Raw genomic sequence first — 21,452 nt, forward strand, 5'->3', positions numbered from 1 at the left:
AGGACCTCACCTCCCCTGACCCCTCAGTCTCCTCAGACACGTACACTGCTCCTACCACCTTAACGACAGGTAACCAGGGAACACCGTCAGGCGCCCACAGAAGAGACGCTGCTACAGCCTGCCTTTTTAGAAGGTTCAATAACAGGTGTACTATTCTCGCATATCCCGATAAATTTTTGCCTGTGTGAAGGATTCCTCTGGAGACATGACTCAATGGTTTTCCTTACCTGCTATACCTGCATATAAATCTCACGTTACTTTATAATGCGCTGGCTTGTAGATTCTTACATCAGTCAGTTAGGATTTCATAATTATGGAGTCTAGGGTCTTTGTTAGCTGTTGGTGCTCCATGCACAAAAGGAAAGATTTTGTTACTATTGCTGTAAAACCTATTAATTAAATGCACGTATGTATGACCACACTTTCTACAATAAAAGCAACTGTTATATGGAATTAAAGCGATCTGCTAGATTAATTACTCTAAACCTTCCCATACAGTGTAGATTGTATGAAGCTTCACACACAGAGAAAATGAACCGTTTAAGTAAAAAACATCTTAAAAGTAACAACTGCTTATTTATCGATAACAGTAATTGAAACACGTGCACATTCCCTGAAAGTAAAAAGCACAGACAAAACCGAAGCTGGTTCAAGCCAAGAAATTCCTCTCAAACATCTCTGCACCGAACAGTAACATTTTAATCTTTCTACTTCCTTAACAATCTACCAATCTACTTTTCTCAGAGACAAGTTTTATGAAGAATATGCTTCATGAGTTAGTGTGCAATTCATAAATGTCCAAAACACTGTCAGAAAACTGAGGTGAAATAGCAAAATATTTGGGTTTTTTGTTTGGTTTTTTTTTAGTATTTGCTGCATGGATTCATGCATTGATACAGCAGGAGAACATATAATGTTATTTCTAGAAATATACTTCAAAACTATCAAAATGCCCCACAACTTCACTCATCTCAACTAGACCGTATATACTAAAACTTTAATTGACTAGCATAAAAAAGAGAATGTATTATATGTAAGAAAGGACTCAAAACTCAACTAATATGCTGAATTGCTCCCTGCATTACTTAATTTTACAGTACGCAAAATAAAACTTAACCTAGTGATGTTATGCCACAGACAATCTAATTAACTATGATGCTTTTATTTTCTGTCTGGCATCCTTAAGCCTTATCCCATATACAATTCTCTCTAATATTTCCGATAGCCTCAACAGCATTCACAGAGCAGACATTAATTCTGGTCCACTAACAGTTAATGTACATTGTTTAACTGGTCTGACATGTCACTCCCCTACCTTTTTGATTTATCGCAAGCACTTTTATAAATAACTCTGAAAATGAAAAGGAAACCACGAGATTTTTTTAAATGTAAGCACAAAGAAAAGTGTACTTGCTTTCCCTTCCATCCCTCCCCCCTCCCCCCACGTCCTGACATTGAGCTTTTCCAATCGTGCCAGAAATAAACATCCAAACACAAGTACGGGCCTAGGCTACCGAATTCAACACGCTTTAGAGTTAGGTCTTCAGATCAACCAAGACCAGCAACAGAAAAAAATTCTTGACGTGAAAATATCAGCATACAGCACGGGCACAACAATAGGATGAACAAAGTGTCAAATGCAACGCTGCCGACAGGAACAAGTCAGAAAGCAGGAACCAGAAGAACGCAGTCCCCTGCTTCAACCGTGGGGTATTTTAAATACAGTTCGACTTATGCCGTTACCCAAACGTTTTCTTCGCGTTTAGTCTTTAAATACAACTGGCAGGCACTCAGCCTGCACAGCCTTTGTCAATAGCTTACGGACGGGCAGCAGAATGTGCTACAGGTTGATAAGAAGGACACCGGCGCTGCAAACGCCCTGCCTGCAGCAGGAAAGCACCCAGAAAGAACTTGCAATGCGCAGGAGACTTTCCCTCAACGTTCACCGGGGGCTTCACGCTCCAGGCGACGTGCATATTCGTTCCCGGTATTTGTTTCGTGTTTACCTCCCCCCCCCCTTCTCTTTCTCCTCCCTGTCCGGCCATCTTGGGCCGACAGGAGCAGCCATTACTTAACTAAATGACAGGGCCAACAACTTTTCACAGAAACAAACATCTCTCTCGAAAGACCGGGCAGGCTCCGGCAACCTGCGGGCCGTCCCGCTCCCTGTCAAGCCGCCCGGCGACGAGGACGGCGGGGGGCCCGGCGGGCGGGACACGGCGCTCGGCGAGGACCTGGCACGCTGGAGGCGGCCGGGCCCGGAGAGTAAACAAGTCACTCGGCGACTGGCTCCGGGAGCCGCTCAGCGCCGCGCCCGCCCCGCCGCGGCCCGGGCCCCCCGCTCCCTCCGGCTCCGGGTCAGCTTCCCCCCCGCCGCGCCGCGAGGCGCAACGGCCGCCGGGGAGGGCGCGCGCAGCCGCCGGCCCCCGCCGCGCGGGGCGAAAATCACGAGGGAGGGTCCGGGGAGAGGCCAACGTCAGCAGCGCCTCGCGCGCGCCCTCTCCCCCCCTCACCGCCTCCGCCTCCTCCTCCCCCTCCCTCCCGCCCCCGCGCCCCCTCCCCCGCCCCGCCGCGCCGCTTGGCGTTTGGTCCCGGCCCCGGGCTCCGGCCCCGGCGCGCAGGCACCTTCCCGTCCCGGGGCTGGACGCACACCCGGAAAGTGTCCGGCGCGGAGCCCGCAAGGCCGCGCTCCCTTCGTCCCACACCCGGCCCCGCTCGGCTCCCTCCCGCGCGGGGGGCCGCGCGGACTACACGGGGGGGGGGGCTGGGGGGGGGAGGAAGGGGCAAAGGCGGCAGCGACGCGTGGGGAGACCGCGGCGGGGGGCGAGGCGGAGCGCCCTGCCGCCTGCGGGGACGTGCGCCCGCGGATGTGGCGGCGCCCCGCACGCACACACACACGCACACACCACACACACACACTCGCACCCAGATGCACACTCGCACGCACACACTCACCGTGTGGCCCCGGGGGACCGGAGGGAGGGGGCGGCTGGGCCGGGCCGGCTCCCTTCCCTCCCCTCCCCCCCTTCCCCCCCCCCAGCCCCGCTCCACATCCACCCTCGCGCTTACCTTTAACAGCAAGGCCTTCGTTCTGGCGCCATCTTCATGAAGCCTCAGAAATCCGAAGAGTCGGCTGCAGAAGGGGAGCGGGCGGGAGGGAGGGGAGAGAGGCACAGGCGTTAGCGAGAGTCAGCCCCCCGCACGGGCAGGCAGGCAGGCTCGCTCCCGGCGGGCAAGGGCAGAGCGCGGCGGCGGCGGGGGCCGGGAGCCCGCACACGGGCACACACGCACTCCCGAGCGGGGAGCCGCGGGCAGGGGAGGGGGGGGACACGGAGGGAGCGCGGGCCGAGCCGGGACACGGAGGCGGCCGGGGCGGAGTGGGGAGCGGGTACCTGTCGAGGCCGGATAGGGCTTCTCTCTCCTCGGCTGTCAAGCTGGCGAAGTCCTCCTCGCTCTGGCCGCTCGCTTTCCCCGCCGCCATTTTCTTTTCCTCATCACCGAAAGGAGCAGCAGAGGCGGCGGCAGCGGCGAGCGACACTCCGCACGATTTCATGGAAACGCAGCGTAATTAACTCACGATCGCAACCCCCCCCCCTGCGCGCCCCCAACACCCCCCAGCGCCGGGCGGGGCGGGGTGCCCGACACACACACACACCACAACTTTTATTACAACAACAACAGCCGGCAGGGAGGGGGAGGGAGGGAGGGAGGGAGGGAGGAGAGGGAGGGAGGCGGGGGAAGCCCCGCTGCTCGGAGGAGGAGGGAGGGGGGAGGGAGGGAGCCCCAGCGCTGGAGACTCGGGGGAGGGGGGGGGGGAGGAGGAGGGGGCGGCGGCTGCTGCGGCGGCGGCGGATGGCGGCGGAGCGGTGTTTACATCGCCGCGGCGCCGCTCGCCCCGGCGGCGAGGGGTGCGCGGAGCCGGGGTGACAGGGGCCCCGCCCGCCCTGCCGCGCGGGGTGTGTTTGCCGCCTGTACAAACTTCCCCAGCAGCTGCCCAAAGTTGTTGTAATTGTGTCACACAGCGAACCCCACGCCGCCACCGTGACCCCCCCTCCCCGCCCGCCCGCCCGGGCCGACGCAGCCAATCGCCGCCTCCGCGGCGCCGCACGTGACCTTTGTTGACTTACGTCAGTCATAGCGCTCTTCCACCGCTGCGCTTCGGCTTGGTTGGCCTTCGGCGCCCGCCTCCCTTGCCGGCCTCATCCCATTGGTCAGCGGCTGAGGGAGGGGGCGGGTTTTCAGGGATTCGCGGCTTATGAGAGGCCGGAGGGGCCGTCAGTCAGGGGGGCTTTTCGATTACCCAGCGCCAGCAGGTTCGGCGTGCGCCTTTAAAAACCGGAGGAAGAGAAGGTGGGGAGGGGGCGTTTTCGGGAGCGGCGGGTCTTGGGGGCGGTGGGGGGAGGGGGGCGGGCTGCGCTCACGGGCGGAGTTGCGTAACGGGGGCTCCGGGCTGAGGGGGGGTGCACGTCGCTGAGAAAGCGGGCCTCGCGAACGCCTCCTGGGTGGGGGCCGTGGCGCACTGCCGGGGGAGAGCCGCGCTCGCCCGCTCTGCCCTGGCTTGGCTTGGGCGCGGGGCGTGGCGCTCTTGGCACAACCGGATAATAATGGCTTCCCCGTGCGGGGAGCAGGCACGGTGCTGGCTCGGGCTCCGTGCGCTCGGGCCGCGGGAGGGAGGGAGGAGGAGAAGCCGCCGCCCGAGGGGGTAGTTGGGTGGCGGGTACCGCCCGTGCAGAAGGGCGGCGGCCGGAGCGAGGGCAGCACCCGTGGCACGGCAGTTGGCTTCACCCGCCCGAGGAAGCGGAGGGGCAGGCGTAGAGGCGCCAGTGTCCGGTCTGCGGCTTTCGCTGCCCGCTCGCAGCGGGGCAGGGACTTTCCCGCCGCCGCTCGCTGCGGGCTCACGCGCCAGCCGTGGGGGAGCGGCCGTTGGCCCGCCCGCACGGGCCGCCGCCGCCCCGCCAACGGACGAGCGCGCGGCGGGGCCCGAGGCGTGCTGCGCGCGGGGGGGTGGGGGGAGGAGGGAGGGGAGGGGCGCCCGAGGGAACACCGCCCCTCCCCGGGAGCCAGTGACAGGTGGAGCGGCGCCCGCCGGCGCGAGCCCCGCGGCCGTCACGTGGGGTGGGGCGGGCGCCGCGCGGGAGCGCTCTCGCGAGGCCGCGGCGGCCCCCAGGCGTGAGGGCGGGGAGGCCACCGGCTGCCTCGTCCCGGCCGGGCGTTGCGTTAAGCGGCCGGGCTGCGGCCCAGGGGTGCGGAGCGGCGGGCTGGAGGGGGGGCTGGCTCGTAGGAAAGCGCGAAGGACCGAAGTCGGGCTGCCGGGAGCGCCTCACTCGTGAGTAAATCTCTGAATTTCTTTGGACGTTGGGGGGAAAGGGGCTTTGCGTGCTCTGCTTGCTTCCCCGTCTTTATAAGGCCAAGCCTACCCGCAGTTTTCTTTGTGGCTTAAATGTTACCTGGGCGTCCTTGGTTCCTCGACCCTTTCCAGCTTACCCAGGAACTCGAGGGTCCCGTTTTCTCTTTACAGCCCTGTTAATTTGCCCATACAGCCAGGGAGCTCCTAGGGTTTTCTCAGTGAGCTTTTTGAAAATCATCAGGTCTTGCTTCTGCTGTGATGCTTCTGAGGGGATCAGCTTTCTGCAGGTGTGTGGTGGCACAGCTTGCTGCTCATACCCACTTTGCTGAAAATGGATCAGCAACAATCTTCTGTAACATCACTGTCTCACTTTTCCATATCTTCTAGCCGAAGCCCCATGACTGGGCAGACTTTTTCTCTGCCCATTGAATTTCCTCCCCTCAGAGAAGGGTCTGTTTTATGACTGCCAGGCGCTCTAAAGCATCAGTGAAGCTATTAACTGCCTTTGGGAATTAGATTAATAAGGTCAAAGGCCAAACTATGCAAGGGAGGTTCAATCACAATGCTGCTGCTTGCTGGTTCTATCCCATCTTTTTTAATTGCTACCATCAAAATCATGTACTCATGAAATTGAAGCATGTTTCTGCCTCTGTAGGTGTTACAACTAACACTTACGTGTCAGTGATGGTTTCCAAATGGATCCTCAAATGTTTTCTGGTCCTAATGGTGTCTGTAGCACAGTGCAGAGACACTGGCAGAAGTGTGCAGGCCTGCGCTGGTTCCCAGCATACTGATTGGAGATCTGGTCAAGACAAAGTCTTGAATAATGCAAAAGAAGACTCAAATTAGTATGTCCTTGCTCTTCTTAGAAGCAGAATCTTGTCATGTAGCTGTGCTTTCTGATGCTAATGCAGTTAGAACAAAAAAGCACCTGAGTTTACTAAGGTTGCAAATCTCTATAAAATAGCCAGCAGCCAGTTGGTTAGAGTATTGGTATAAGACAGGCATTTGTGTTTAAAGTACTTTTGAGTTTGGAGTCCAGATAAAAAAAACAAACTGCTTTTGGTTCTAGGAATGGGCCGTAATCTTTTAATAGTGAAAAGAGAGCTATGATCAAACATCTGTCTTCATCTGTCTTTTACATGGCTTCTCAAGTCACATGTTTTCTCAGCAGTGCTTCCTTAGGTGCCTAACTCAGGGCCAAGGACTCTACTGATTGGTAATGTGCCAAAAATAAGGTATTTCAATACAGATTATTGCTGAGCATCTTGACTACAAGGTTTTAGGTTTCCACGTTGCAGTATCCCAAAAGGATAAATCAACAGAAAGGATAGTAAAAGAAACTATTTCTCAGTACAAGGAAGGTAACTTCTAAATTACAAAGCAATTCAGGAGACTTCATAGAAGCATACTGATGTCTTAGTTTCTCGTTATACTTTCAGTTGAACTTCCATGCACCAGAAGTCACAACACCTGAGTTACTCCTCTAGTACTCTCAACACCACTCTTACCTGCCTGTATTGCTCGAATTGAATTTTCAGTTGCTTTTTTTTTGTATTTGAACTACTGTTCGGATGACTTAAGAGGTGCCATAAAGGCCTATGTATTGTTTCAACTCTTCAAGATGTATCCAAAGCTCAGCTTCTTTAATAACAGCAAGAAAAGCTTGAAAATGCATACTGAAACTTAACACTGCCTGCCCTTGCAAACAGTCAGATAACAATTTTGGGAGCTAACATTGATGTGCTATCACCTGTATGAAAGGAGAGAGACTGTTTCAGCCAAATGTAATGCTAGCCTCCCATTCTGAGATATGCCCTGGAAGCTGACCCCAGAAGGAGTATGTGCTTAAATTCTTAAAGAAGAAAGAAGAAAACTGCAGTGTTGTTCTGTATCGATCAAGTATTAGTTAGCTTGTTAGGTTTTAGCTTATTTAAATTCCAAAGTCATCTGTGAGTCTCCAGAACCACTTTGCTACCTTCTGTGTGAAAGCTGTGGACTGATAAAACTCTCGGACTGAAGAGTACTCCATGGATCCCCCTTTCCTGTACATTTTCACCCCCATTAATTTTCCATGCAGAGTTTCTTTGTGTATTCCTATACACGGTGTCAAGTGTTGCCTTGTCATGCTGCAAGAGTTGCCCAATCTGTTAAGAGACCAAACGCTGTTAGTATGGGTACAGTTGCGGAGCAGTTTATGTCAGAGAGAACTCTGTGTTCTAAGGAGGTGTTTGGCATGCTGGTCATTCTCTGCAGCTTGAAATTGAGATGCAAAGTTAATGCGCTGCTTCTTGAAAAGTAATGTGAGAAACAGCAAAAGTTAATTCTAGAGTTCTCCTTATAAATAAATACACATCACCTGACATCTTGTTAAGCTGAAAAGCAACTCCTGAAATTACTGCAAAAAAGTTGATATGGAAGAAAGATTCAGCTTCAACACTGGGATTCAAGCTGTCATCTCACTTGATGTCAAAGGTAGTTGTGGTATCTCAAGCATCCAGGTTCATTGGCAAATAGGACAAGCCTGAGCACATATATAGGAACTCAATCTCAGGAAAATAACTTCATGTAGCATGGAACAGGGGAAGGGTGACTTGTTCCAGATCTACTTTTTCTTTTCTCTCACATTGATATTACTTTTCACTGCCATTAACTCTAGCAATCAAGTGCTTAGCTTGCTGTTGTCAATTAAGGGAGGACATTTTTAGAGATGGCGGTGGTCCTACCATTTTTTTTATGAGCAAGAGAATGGTAGGCTCATGAATGTTCACCACAAATTCACTGTAAATCTGTTGCTAGGAACTCCTGACTGGAGGCTTGTTTGCTACAATAAATAGTGTCTAGTGTCAGGAATGCTGCTTCTTGCAAAGCATGAAGCTCCTTGCTCCAAGTCTCCTGAATGACAAACACACGAGGCCTGATCTCCTTTTTCCTGTGTCATGATCTGGGACAAGACAAAGTAGCAGTTTGTTAGAGATCAGAGCCCTGCAAACTGAGTAGATTTTTCTGGAATTATACCTTCAAAAAAGATTTGGTCTTCAAAATGTAAAATGTTTTGGGCTGCTTATATGTAAAATATGGGGGAGCAAATGGACTCATAAATATTAAAGTTTTAATGTGTACATCTCCTTAAAGACAACTGTGGATTTAAACTCAAAAGGGTTACCTGGTGGGAGTATACCACACTGCTTCCTTTTAAGCCATACCTAATCTTCTTGCAACTCAGGATGTGGAGCTGCCCACATGCCTTCTTTGTATTTGCTTTTGGACTTAAAAATTGAAGAGAGCTTTTTCTTGAACTCTCCAAATGTTCTGTATAGTATCATACAAAAAGAATTTTTTCTAAAGGCAGTTACTTCAGCATGTTGCCTGTAGTCTGCAGGCTGAACTTCCTTAAACATCTTTCAGCGTGGACAAGCTGGTGGAGAAACCACTCTCGCTTTTTTCCTTTGACATGGAATTCTTTCTGGACAAGGCAGCTACCACCAACTCACTTTCTCAACACCACATTCTTTGCTGGACAAATCTGGCTTTATTTTCTGTGTCTCTATAGCTCTTGCTCTCCAGAAGGGCAGAGGTTCCATGCAACGCTTCTGTGGTCATATCAGGTGTATTGAAAAACTGGACTTGCTCCATGAAGATTGTCTGGGTCACAGTGTGTTTCCATGGACAGCTACTATTCTCTTACTATCTGAGCTCCTCATCAGATCCATTCTCAGATACATGCTTATTTTCAAGAACAGTGATTAACAGAACCTATTAGTTATTATTAATGTATTTGGTGTGAATTCCAAGTCGGGTAGCAGGTTTTAGTCAAGCTGCCTGAAATACGTGGCTATTTGGCATATAAGGGAAAGCAGCATAAACTAATACAACCTGACAATAGGTTAGTCAGGGAGAAAGTAGCCCCTTTGTTTAATCTTCCATATTCATTAACAGGGTTTTTTCTGTGTCTTTTTTCTTACTGCTCTTTTTTGTATTTCCTCCAAGGTAAAAGCAGAAAAGTTAAAATTACTAAATTACGTTGTTCTTGAAATTGGGAACAAAAAAACCTGCAGTACTTCATTTTTGTATTTTAGCAGTAGCTCCCATATTGTCCAGGAGTTCATAATAAAATGATCTGCAATTTGCATGTTCCCTATACTACCCTCATTAAAGTTCTGATGAGTGTTGTGTGATGATCCATGTTACATTTTGACAGTGGATGGTGGTCAAGAAAGTAGGGGAAACTGATCTAAAACCCAAGGGTTTGAGTTTTTTCCTCCAAAATGCACAAGAGTCAAATGCTTTTGCTAGCTATAAGAAAAAAACAATACATGTGTAGAAGTAATTATTGAAACTAGAAAACGTTTGAAAAAATCCTTCATGATACTCTGTCACTATGTTGATGAACAAATTGCTCTTCAGTCTCAGAAATACCTTACTAACTTTGAGTGGTGAGGGGAGTAGAAGTGAGCTGATCTAGGAAATGCGTTGTTATCATTAAGATATTTTTTCTTTATGAAAGTGTTAGGAAACTAGTAATTATTAAATGCTTTAGCTAATAGACCTTGCTTAGTATCATTCTGTCTTGGTTGAATCATATAGTCATTTTTGTCTCTTGCCCTCTCCTCCCCTTGGTCAGCTTGATTTTAAAACCTGGATTGTATCTGAAAGGCTTAATGCTTGAATTCATCTGGAATTCAAGTGGTAATTCATAGTCATAAGAAGTATGCACAGCTATCAGTTAAGCAGTAATATCCGTCACTGTGCAGTGTGTCGGCAGAAATCATAACATTTCCCTTGAGCAATAGAAACTTCAAAGGAATTGTTACTTACTTAAAAATAATAAACAACATGTCAATGATTCAATCTAAACATGGGAAACCATGAATTTGTATGCATAACCTTAACTGTATTTTGAGCTGTTTCATGAAATTCAGAAATCAGGTTTTTTGGATATTCTGTAGATTTTCTGTATAAGAGAGACTAGTTCTCTGCATGGTAGCATGAACACACGTACCTGTTTGCTTAAGTTCTACCAGTAGAAGAAGCAAATGCTAGAAGAGCTACCACTGTCATATTTTTTGCACTCTATAGATCTCTAATATTATACTAACTGACAATTTCTGCAGAGCTGGAGAAATAAATAATATGAAAAATTAAACTTGTTCAGGAAGTGGTTCCTTTACGGTGCTTCAGTTAGTAGATTTTTTTTTTTAATTGTGGCAGTTCCTTCTCCCCTCTCCCACCCCCAGCAGTTTTGGCTGTGTCCATTGGTGTGTATTCCAAATGTGGGCATGCTTTCATTTATGCTAATAGTTTCAGAAGGTAAGTAGGTAAGTGTCCACCCTCCCACTAGGAACTGGATATGGCAGCTTATGACATACCACCTTCCAAAGAAGTCACCTGTTTGACAGAACATGATCTTGAACAAGTATCTCTGCTCTTCAAAAACAGTGCAAAGAAAGTGAGATTTCTTGTGTTCGTGACTATGCAGGAATTTAATACAACTGTTGAGAAGTTGATAATAAAAATACTGTGTTTATATTAACTTGGCTTCATCTTCAGATTGACAACTGTAGCTCCTCTGTAACTTTATAGAATTTGGCAAATGCTGTCAAGGGGGGGGGAAGTAGCTTTGTGTTTCGATGGCTAGGTATTTATATAGGTATTGACTTAACATAAGATGCTAGGCTAATACATTTGTAGCCTGCTGGTTTTCTGGCTTGTAAGTAAAAACAAGTAAATAACATTTCTAAAACAGCTCTGAAGCAAAGTTAAGGTTTTTTGTGTAAACATTTGAAAGGAGCTGTTCATGATGCTCAGTAAATTAGATGAATGGATATCTTGTTTACTTTTGTAAATCCTGGAACAGAATGCAATATTATCCAAGATACATTATTATCTGATACTTTTGTTTCTCTCTTAAAGCAGAGCATGTCATATGCTCTTACTGGATTTAATTTAGTGCTTTATAGACAAATCTTTTCAAGAAGGTATCTGAGAACTATTTATTTTAAAAGCCTCAACTGTTGTGTATGTTGCTTTTTGTTAACATTGTTGTGGATGTCTGAAATGATAAAACCTTCAATCTGAAAAACTGTTTTGGTTGTAGTTTCTGAGTCTTTCCTATCCATTTCCTACTACATCTGCCTATGCAGTAGCTTTGAAAATCTGGTAATTTGCATAAGTAATGGTATATATTAAATCTTGTACATTGTAAATGGTATATATTAAATCATGTACAGACTAAAGTTTTAAAGGTGCAAATAGCAGAAGGGGCTCTGTGACATTGGGTATGTCTTGTCCAGAGTTAAGGCAGTGGCTCAAGGAGCTCCATCGTACGCTTACTAGACAGAGACAACGACAATTCTCCATCCTTGTCTAAACACAGTTCAGGATTCCCTTAGAGCAATTGGTGAGTCAGGGGCCATTTCAAATAAAACCAAACGTGATACTTAAATTTGAAGACTGTTGCTGTAGGGCATGCAACTCTATTTCTTCTCTTACATTTTAGAATTTTATCAAAACAAGGTGCCATCCCATCAATTTGATGCACAGGACTCAATGGGGGGGTTGGACTAGATGACCTTTAAAGGTCCCTTCCAACCCAAACTATTCTATGAATAAGGAACACGGTTGTATCCAAAGCATGTAAACTTGTTCATCGTGTGTGACTGGAAGGTGGTAAAACAAGTCCTATACTAAAACACCAAACTGAAATTTGAAATTCCCCCCCCCCATTTGCTACTATCAAGAGGTCAATTCTATTTAGAAGCTCTCTGGTAGTTTGTGCTCCACTGTGTCTTCTGCATGTCAATAAGAGTTGGATCAGGCCTCTAACAGAGCTGAGAACATCAAGAGGGCGTGAGGAAGACAAGTAGTTTCTACCGTAAGCTTGACGTTCATAAAACCAAAAGCTAACCTTGCCTTTAAGTATACGTTTTTCCCTTGCTTCCCCTACCCATCAGCTGCATTTCACTTGAGAACTTGTGAAACAGGGAATTGCTAGTTCAGGAATGGTTTGGAGAATTTCCCATCTTAAAATTTCTCAAGGTATGATTTGGTCTCTGAATGTTTGCTGTTGTGTATTTGTTTGTATAAATATACTCAGTACTAGTAAAGTCAGTTTGTGAGCAGTTCTTCTGTAGTTACTTTTTTCTTTTTTTTTTCTTTTTTTTGGTCTGTAAATGAATCCTGTGGTGGTTTACTGTTGTGAGGAAAGTTAAAGCATAGTGTTTCTTTCTGTGGATATATAGTCCCAAACTGAAAGGCAAGTGAGAGGAAGGAAATTGCAGTTGGTCTCAATGGGAGAATAGCCTCTTGGGAAAGGGGGCAGTGAAGGACACCTTCACTAAGAATGGGCAATATTTTCCAAAGCCTTGTTATGTTTAAATTGGTACTTTTTTTACCAGTAGTGGATACACAAAATTTTACTGTAAGTTATAGATTTAAATCTTCATACAACAGAATCAATGTTTGTCCAGAGCCTTCTGGAAAGTGCTTTTAATATTCCTCCACCAATTCAAATAAAATAAAAATCCACTTCCCCTATTGAATTCATGTGCATCCATGTAAGCATCCAAGTTTACCACTTTACTAGAGTCTCAATGGCATGCAAATACCGATGCAATTAGCACTATTTTAAAGACATCAAAGTTGTGTAAGTATATGGATACATTTCTTCTTTTCTTCTCAAGGGTAGTCTATATAAAAATGACCAGGGCATAATCTTAAGAAATTTACATTGGTCCTGCTCAGGGTATAGTTGTTCCCTGTACAAAAAGGAGGACAAATGTTTTATCATAAAATTTAAATACTATTGTTGCCAATCATGTAATTGGTTCTTTTTTTAATCAGTGATTGAGTTTGCTTTTACTACACATCCCTTCAATGCAGGCATTTTTCTAATGAACAATCCCACCTTGCTAAGGACCTGAACCTGCAAGTTACAGAATGCTATCCAAAGAGACTTTCTGCTCAGCACTTGGCAGGATCGAGTCCCAATTTAATGGATCAGTTCAGATAAGCTTGGAAAGTTTGAATGCTTATCAGAACTCCTTTCTTCAGGAAATTGGGCAAGAAATAGGTTTTCTTGCAAATTCAGTGTTGTTCCTGGTTTCTGTTACATCAGCCTATGCTAAAGGAGACGTCCAGACATTATGCTCTATTCTCTCTGAAAACATAATTGAATGCAATATGCATCATCAGTGAAGAACAACTCTTACATATCTACTGTTAAGCCTCTTTCATGAATCAACTGAATTTTTTCAAATGTATTTCTATTTAGGGTTATTAGTTTTGCAATGTAAATGCTAACTGTCACTGGTCTGCAAAAATACAGGGAAAATACAAGCAGGGTAATTACAATTTCTGTTTCCCGGTTGGAGGGGTTTGGTTTCGAATACTGCCATGCACGTGGGTAGTTTGGCAGTGTACAAGAAATGGAGATCATGGCAGCAGCTGGAGGGTCATGAACAAGCAGGTGAGGAGAGGAGTGAGCCAAGTGCATGAGGTGGATTTGACCACAGGTTGAATAGAGGCTTTTTCTGTGGTGGAATTCTTGACTAGTCACTTACTCCAGCTCTTCTTTCTTTTGCTGTCATAGTTTTCCACTAGTTGTGTGAAACATGAATGATGAATGTTCTGTTAAAATTAGAAGGTGTCTGGCAAAAAGCAGAAATGATCAGGTGGTTTGTTTTTTGTTGGGGGGGGGGTGTGGGGTGTGTGCAATCTTGGTCAAACCAATGACTATGACAGCACTTTGTCAAAAATTATGCAGCTATGTAACCAACATGAAGGTGCCTCGGAACCTGGTCACGTGACATTTGTTCCTTAACAGCAACCCCTGCCTCTGAAGGTCCCTTCCCAGTGCCTGGTACCAGCCCCACCAACCCTCAGCAATACTGATTTAACTGTTTACAATGCCACGCTGGAAACTGAGGCAAAGTCGTGGACGTAACCTCAGTTAACAAACAAACAAACAAACAAACCAAGCAGCCCCACCTCCCACCCCCCCAAAAAAAATCCCAAATTTCCACAGGGAGGTGAAAGCCACTTCCAGACAACTTTTATGGTAATTATTCACATGCAATATTGCGTAGCACACTGAAAAATATTTAAGACTAACATAATTTTAATATGAAATTAAATGCCAGAGCAGATGATACAGTGATTGTATTATTGGGTAGCAAACTGAATTCAATTAAAACTTGTTAATAAATCTTGCATCATTTCCAGCTGCTGCTGTGAAGAATCCTGAGATTCTTTTGTAAGGAGGTCCAGCGTGTTCATAACAGTGCCTCAGGAGCTGGTTGACTGATGCACAACGCAGTAAGATGATTGTATCTTGTGAGGTTGACTGGAGATTGCTATCACAGGAATAAAAAGCAAGTTAAAAATTACAAAAATCTGGAACCTCTAAAAGTTTATGAGCCATAGAAATGACCTACTACTAACTCCTTACTACCTCTAAGTAATTGTTAATTTGGTTGCCAGTTAGTCAGATTTTAAGCTGGGAGAGTTGGACAAATTGCTGTTGGTCTTTATCGTGAGTTCTCTTTTTGTACTGTTCCTGTACTGATGCAGCAGCTGTTGCTGGGAATCAAAACCCTGATCCACACACAAGGAGAAATAACTCTTTTTTCAAGATAACACTTTTGAATGCTGTGTTACCTGTGCACGCATCTCTCTCCTAATGGAGCATGGTCAAAAAGGAGCACAATTCTGCACAGTTGGCAAGGCTAAAAAGGAAATGGCATCTACCAAATGATACAGTTGGTAGATTATATAGGAAAATAACCCACGCTCTTCTTTCATTCTAAAGAAAACTCTTACCAGGGTTTTCTCATTTGATTACTATTCATACACGTCTTTTTTAAAAATGTAGTGTATTTTACAAATCATGTCATTATCTACAGAAACTTTTAGGAAAGAACTATGTCTTACATATTAATTCTTAAGTTCAGAAATATAAAGATCATCTTACTGAACTAATCAGTCCCTCTTAAGCCCAGCTTTGAAACGTTTCCATTACGCTTATTCAGAACTGTAGGAATCATAGCTAAAATGTCAGTTCAGGGAAGTGTTTAAAGTAATGATAAATGAACAATAAATACCATAACGGTTAAAGATTAAAAATTAAACTTTTAACTACTGTCTGCTTGCTTTGCAGCATTAATACATGGGCTATGATTCCTGCTCTACATTAACATTCAGAAAGTTTTTCACCATGAACATGTAATCGTTTGTATTAGAAGCTTAACTGTTGTATGCGAAATTAGAATCATGCCTTATGGGTATTTAAAATGGAAGAATAATACCAGCTAATTACTTCAGTGTAACTTGTAAAATTACATCAGGGAGTGTATTTCAGATTTTGCAGATTGGCCAAATTTATATTGATGAGAAATATATAAGATTTAGCTCAGTAAAATTTAATGAAACCAAGCATATATTGAGGAAATGAAAGTGTACAGGCTTATTTGTTGCAATGTGTGGAAATTGGTTAACTTTTTATTTTGGAGAGAAACGAAGTTCTGCTTTATGGAAATTTCTGATTATTTTTCCAAAACATTGTTACTTCTTTTGACGTAAACAGTTATATGGTCTTGCAAATAGGTTTCTTTAGTAAATTAAATTTATCGAACTTGCAGTTTCTTCACAAACAAACATATTTCTTTACCAGGAGTACACAGAGGCATATTTCTTTGCAGAAAGAACTGAGTCGTTTCGAAATACAGAAGGAAACCAGAAAAGTTTCTGTTCAAAGTTCCAGATGTTTTCTAGAAAAATGCTCCATCGCTTTTCTGGCTGTTTTCAACTTTGTAACATCCTCTTCTGCTCAAAGATACACACATCTACTCTAAAGAATACCCAGCTCATTACATTGGGTAATGTTGGTAGGCTCTAGCATTCAGGCCCTGGCAAAATTCATTTGCGTTCATCATGTGGTTTGCCATGTGAGCTATGATTTGTATCACAGGTTTGTTTTAATTACTCCAAGAAGTACAACTGCTTCTCACTTCTATCCTCAATATGTGGTGTAACTGCATCCTCCAATTTCAGCAAAGTTTTGCTTAATCTAAATTGTTGGGTGCTACAAATAACTTCTTGCTGTGAAAAGTATGAGATAGCGCATTTTGGATCTTGATATTAATTGCAAAGAACCGAGAGGTTCAAGATGAAAATAGGATCAGTAGTTTGGACTTCCTAGTGAAGATACAGAATCTGAAAAGATTACAATAGAATTAGTTAGTTAGTTAATTTGTTTATTTATTTATTTGTTTGTTAGTTAACAGAATTAGTTGGAGAATTTACAGTAAAATACTGGACACTTGAAAAGTGTTAAAGAGATGCAGATCCAAATACACCCACGCTTTAATGAACCAGGTACAACTTTCAGGCAATCAGTGGATCCATAAGTGCTAAAATAGAACGAGATAAATATCATTTTTAAAGTTGGACAGTTTATTCAGAGATTGAATCAAATTAAGAGCGTGTGTGTATGTTCTACTAGCATAGAAATAGCACAGTGAATGAACAAAAAGGTAAGCCTAATAATGTTCTCCGTAGAACATCTGAAAGGAAGTAGAACAGAACAACATGTTTTAACCAAACAGCTCATAAACAGTCCTCTGATATATCAAAGCTAATTAGGACAGAGTCCAACAATTACAAAAGATATTTAGTTGTAAAGAGATACCCAGCAATGTTTTGTCTTATCTCTTAAGGAGATCATTAAAGGCTTCCTGTTATATTTCTTCATTACTTCTTTTCAGGAAAATCTATTGCTCTCTCCTCAGAAGGAGATTGAGACCTACCGGAACAATTCATTTGGCCTACTCCCAGCCACCCCGTCTTCTGAGATACAGCCGGGAATAATAATAGCCTGCATGAATAGTTCTTGCAATAGCAGTCTGCTCTGATGGTCGCCTTTCCTCATTTTCCTCATCATGCTACACAACATAGGTTCAAAACCGTGATCCAGTCAAATCTGTTGCACACATGCAGACAAACTTCTGAATGTATCAGGGAAGTCATCGCAGCACAAAGTTGAGCCGTGAGTTTTGCCATAGCAGCAAGTTTGGGTACGGCTGGCATAGCATAGTCTCAAATTCACGAGTAGAAGATAGACACTATCTGTAACAGTTAATGTAGGGAGAAGAAGGGCTGGCACCATACGAGAAGTTTCTCAAAGTCTTTCTGTCAACACCATCTTTTGCTTTCATATGATTTTGCATGTGATAGAGGCCTGATAGTCTGGGGCACAATCCTTAAACAAAACAACAGCAACTCTTTTTACAGTTAAACAAAGTCTGGATAGAATAGTCCTCCAGCTGCTTATTGGAGGAGTCTTTCTTTCCTGTACATACGAGAAATGGGAGGAAATAGAGGTAATTAGCTAGCCTGTATCCCAGATTGATGCCTAAAGCTATCATTGTTTATTTTTACACATAGATATCAGTATTTTAAAAATAACTTTTCAGCTGAACCTATGCTCATGCTTTCAGTTGGTGCTTGTTCTTTTGCCCTTTCTTGGCCTTCCTCCACAGCCTTCTAATGGAAATCACTGCACAGTTCTTGTTCTCTGCTCAGCCTTTGGATTTCTAACTCAAATTTATCACTCTTTTTGGGGAAATGTGTGTGCTCCACAAGTATGTTCTTCCAGGCTTCCTCCTTGTCAAACTGTAAAATTGATGCAAAGCATGTCGTGCGGTTTTTCTAAGCAGAAGAAGAAATTGTGTAATCTCTCCAGAACAGGTGCTTCATTGCCACTTGACCTGTCTACTATCCACTGTTCTTAAGTCCTATCCATAGGTAATCTTACTTTTTAATGAAAAGTGGTTTGGTCTAGAAAAAGGCAGATAATGTCTCTGAGTTTTTCGTGTGGGTTTTTGCCCCCACTTTATTTCAATTTGTTCTTCAATGACGAAGCAACTGAATGTAATATTTAAAAATCAGTTCGAAATCAAGCGAACTTCATCCAAGCTCAAAATCCTGACAGTCAGTTCTAACATTTGCAAGTACACACTGAAGAAAAATATTTTGACATCTAGGCTGTCAGATAATCTGTCAGTAACAGTTACATCATTCAGGGAGAGAAATTATAACTTCCAGAGTAATTTATTGGGAAAACAATACATTTACTGCAGTGAAATACCCTACTGGATGCTCGAAAAGTTACTTAGCATTTTTGCAGGGGAAGTAGTTGGCTTCAGAACATGGGTTATTCTCTTGTGACAAAAACACAGAAAAAGAACTACTTTCCAGAAATCATCAACAAAGAGTACGTACCTGCAAGCAGCAGTACATTCACGTATGTTTAAGGAAGCATTAGGAACCTCACGCTGAAGGATGTAACGCATAGAGAAAAGGGAAGGAGTGCTCAGGATCGTACTCCTTACAGAAAAGGCTCGCGGGGCACAAAGGGTCATACACCAACTGCTTTACTTGGAATAATTTTTAAAAGCTAGAGAACTTCTTAGTGCTGTTTTGCCATGCCTGGAAAAACGGTGCTGTCTGGGCAGAGGTGTTTCCTGGCATGATGCAATGACTGCCCTGTAGGGCTTTCACAGCTGTTGGGTTTACATCTTCCAATTTTGCTTCACTGACATTTTTCATTGTTCTTTGTCTATTAAAAAGTAGTCTTGTTTCTGTAGAGGAATGGCTGAGCATTATGTGTAATGATGGTAGTAATCATTTCCAAAGTGCTCAGAGGACTAAAGCCCAGGTTTTGTCGGCTTGCGTGTTGCTGTTAGATGGTATCAGTCTGAGGCTACATAGTGTGTCTCCTTTTAATCTGGCATAATTTGTGTCCCATGCTGATTTACACATAAAATCTAAGTAATAATTGTGGCTTCTTGGAAAGAAAATAAGGGGGTTTTATGCATTTTATCGTGTAATTAACAGTTAGTAACTTTGTTACCTTAGTTATTGCTGTTGTTGTCAAGGATGACAATAAAAGCTGTGGTTTTGCAAGAAGAAGCAAGACCAGGTTATATAGGAAGATTGGCAACTTCAAAGATTATTCAGCACTTAAAGAAAGGTATTTGTAACGTAGGCAATCTCAGCTTTCAAATTCTTATTAACTCTGCCCCCGTCTAATTAGTCAACCAAATCTCATTGGAACTTACCTTTCCCTTGATGGTTAATGCCACTAGCAGTGCTCCATTAAGCTGCTTCTTCCAGAGTTTTTTTCAGTGCCTTTCCTGATGCAGGAGATGTTTTCCCTTTTCAGATAGGCTAAGCTGTTAGATTCAGTTGATGAAATTTACTCTGAGCTTCATGTGTTCTGAGTCACTTGTTAGAAATTACAAGATAAAATGTGTAAGGCATGATCTTAGATTGTTACGTCTTACCACATCTACATCAACCTTTTATTCTCTTGTCGTTTTTAGTGGAAAGACAACCTAACAAATTATTGTGGAACTTCCTTGTTTTATTATTTTCATTTATCTTTAGTGAAACTAAAAAATAAAAAACTGTTGCCATATTCATCTTTATTTATCCTCCTTATTTGTTCTTCTGTAGTTGTTCTTCTTTTGAGGCAAAGCAGAAGAGGGGGAAAGAGAAGGCTGAGGGTGAAAAGAGGAAAGGAAAGGGTAGAAGAAAAGCAAAACCAAAGAGAAAATAAAAAAAAGTTTTGTTACTTTTTCATGGAAACTTTTAACTTGAAAAAATATCCTATTTGAAGGGTTTCCAGTTATTCCATATGGAATAACAGTAGTTTTGTCTTTTTAAAAAAAAACCCTCTACTGTTTCTAATGTAAATCAGCATAGCTCCACCGAGGTTAATTGAGGACAAGTTACACAAACTTTAGCCACTGTATTAGCCCATACTTAATATGTTTTAAAATACTTCATCCGAGTTGACAAGATGTGCATATGGTATCTGAGTTACCAGACTGAAGGGCTGTAGCCTTTAGCCTTCCTCTCTGTCTCCTCACTGTCATATTTCACTCACAATCTTACTGCATCAGACTTAGATTATCAGCCCTTTTTTGTCAATAAAGCATCCAGCATATTAGAATGTTTTGTATATCATGAGAAATTTGAGCCCATTTCAACTAAAACTTTTTTTTTTGCAAAATCATAGCTGATTTTAAAAATAAGCAATTTAAGCTTTTTGAAATGTACTGTGGATGTAGTCATGATTTATGTGCAGTCAGTTATTTTTTATATACTGAAAAAAAAGACAAGTTTCTTGCATTTCATAAATTGGATTTTTCTGTATACAAAGCACATGTCAGAAATTAGTATCTAAACAACATGCCAGTTGGCTTCTCCATGTGGCAGCTTGTAAACAAAAATATTTGGAGACTGCACATTTGTGACATGATGACATGTAATACAATGTACAAACACCAGTTATCTGGAAGTATCCTGTTCCACTACGATGACAATAAAGTGATAAATCATGCTTGCATTGCTGTATCACAGGTCAGCTGGTGGAACATTCCAAATTCAGGTGGTACTGTTATTTTTTCCAAATAGGTGTACTGAGAGGTTAAATATTTTATTAGTGACCTATCTGTGCATCAGAGTGATATGTCAAAACTGACATGGTGTTTTCTGTGTTTATCTTTAAGCTGTTTGGAATCCCATCCCCCATCCCCCATCCCCCCCCCCCCGGTATTTATTGTGTTTCGATCAGAGACAAATTCTGGTTGTACTGAAATCAGTGAAACATTTTCCACTAGCTTCAGTGGGATCAGGAATCAGCTGTCAGAGGACAGGGGAAGGATACTGCTGCCTGCTGAAGCTGATCTAAAACCATGCTGTTGCTAAAAGGGGAAGTCATGTTCTTGCTTCCACCGATGGCCATATTTCTGGTGGCATCTTTCATGCAGGCCTTGCGATCATGTGGCTGTGCAGAAAGCAAGATCAGCTTGGTGATCCACCTGAAGAGTATCACAGGAAAGAAGAAAATGATTCATCATGTGATAATTGCTAGGGCAAAAAGTGTCAGCTATAGTTCACATAGTACAGTGCCCAAGCTGTGAAACGACATGCGTGAGATATTTAAATTCAATATGATAAGAACTGAGAACACAAAATGCACTACTGCTAAGGTATTTTATTTTGTGAAAACCAAAACAAACAGGCCAAGTCTTGTGGAGAA

At 43.8% G+C, this 21,452-nt stretch overlaps 2 protein-coding genes across 28 annotated transcripts in view; one reads left to right on the forward strand and one right to left on the reverse strand.

Annotated features, from left to right (window-relative positions):
- The window catches only part of KDM6A (lysine demethylase 6A), a 162,341-nt gene extending 158,677 nt beyond the window's left edge, over window positions 1-3,664 (reverse strand). For 7 of the 24 annotated variants that reach the window (XM_072847845.1, XM_072847801.1, XM_072847773.1 and 4 more), the window contains exons 1-2: window positions 3,393-3,663; window positions 3,070-3,133 (exon numbers count right to left, since the gene is read on the reverse strand). In XM_072847845.1, the coding sequence (XP_072703946.1) occupies window positions 3,070-3,133; window positions 3,393-3,553 (225 nt within the window). In that variant the 5' untranslated portion in view covers window positions 3,554-3,663. Of the gene's footprint in view, window positions 1-3,069; window positions 3,134-3,392 lie in introns of all 24 variants that reach the window. The other 17 variants (XM_072847852.1, XM_072847837.1, XM_072847797.1 and 14 more) reach the window with 4 other exon arrangements.
- Window positions 3,665-4,240: 576 nt separating this feature from the next.
- The window catches only part of FUNDC1 (FUN14 domain containing 1), a 50,349-nt gene continuing 33,137 nt past the window's right edge, over window positions 4,241-21,452 (forward strand). For 3 of the 4 annotated variants that reach the window (XR_012039830.1, XM_072847872.1, XM_072847905.1), the window contains exon 1: window positions 4,241-4,350. Coding sequence is in view for 2 of the 4 variants with exons in the window: in XM_072847872.1 (XP_072703973.1) it covers window positions 4,256-4,350 (95 nt within the window). In the remaining 2 variants the exon portion in view is untranslated. Of the gene's footprint in view, window positions 4,351-5,048; window positions 5,327-21,452 lie in introns of those variants that run through there. The other variant, XM_072847882.1, reaches the window with a different exon arrangement.

The sequence above is a fragment of the Ciconia boyciana genome, chromosome 1 (assembly GCF_034638445.1).
Source record: "Ciconia boyciana chromosome 1, ASM3463844v1, whole genome shotgun sequence".
NCBI classification, from domain to species: Eukaryota; Metazoa; Chordata; class Aves; order Ciconiiformes; family Ciconiidae; genus Ciconia; species Ciconia boyciana.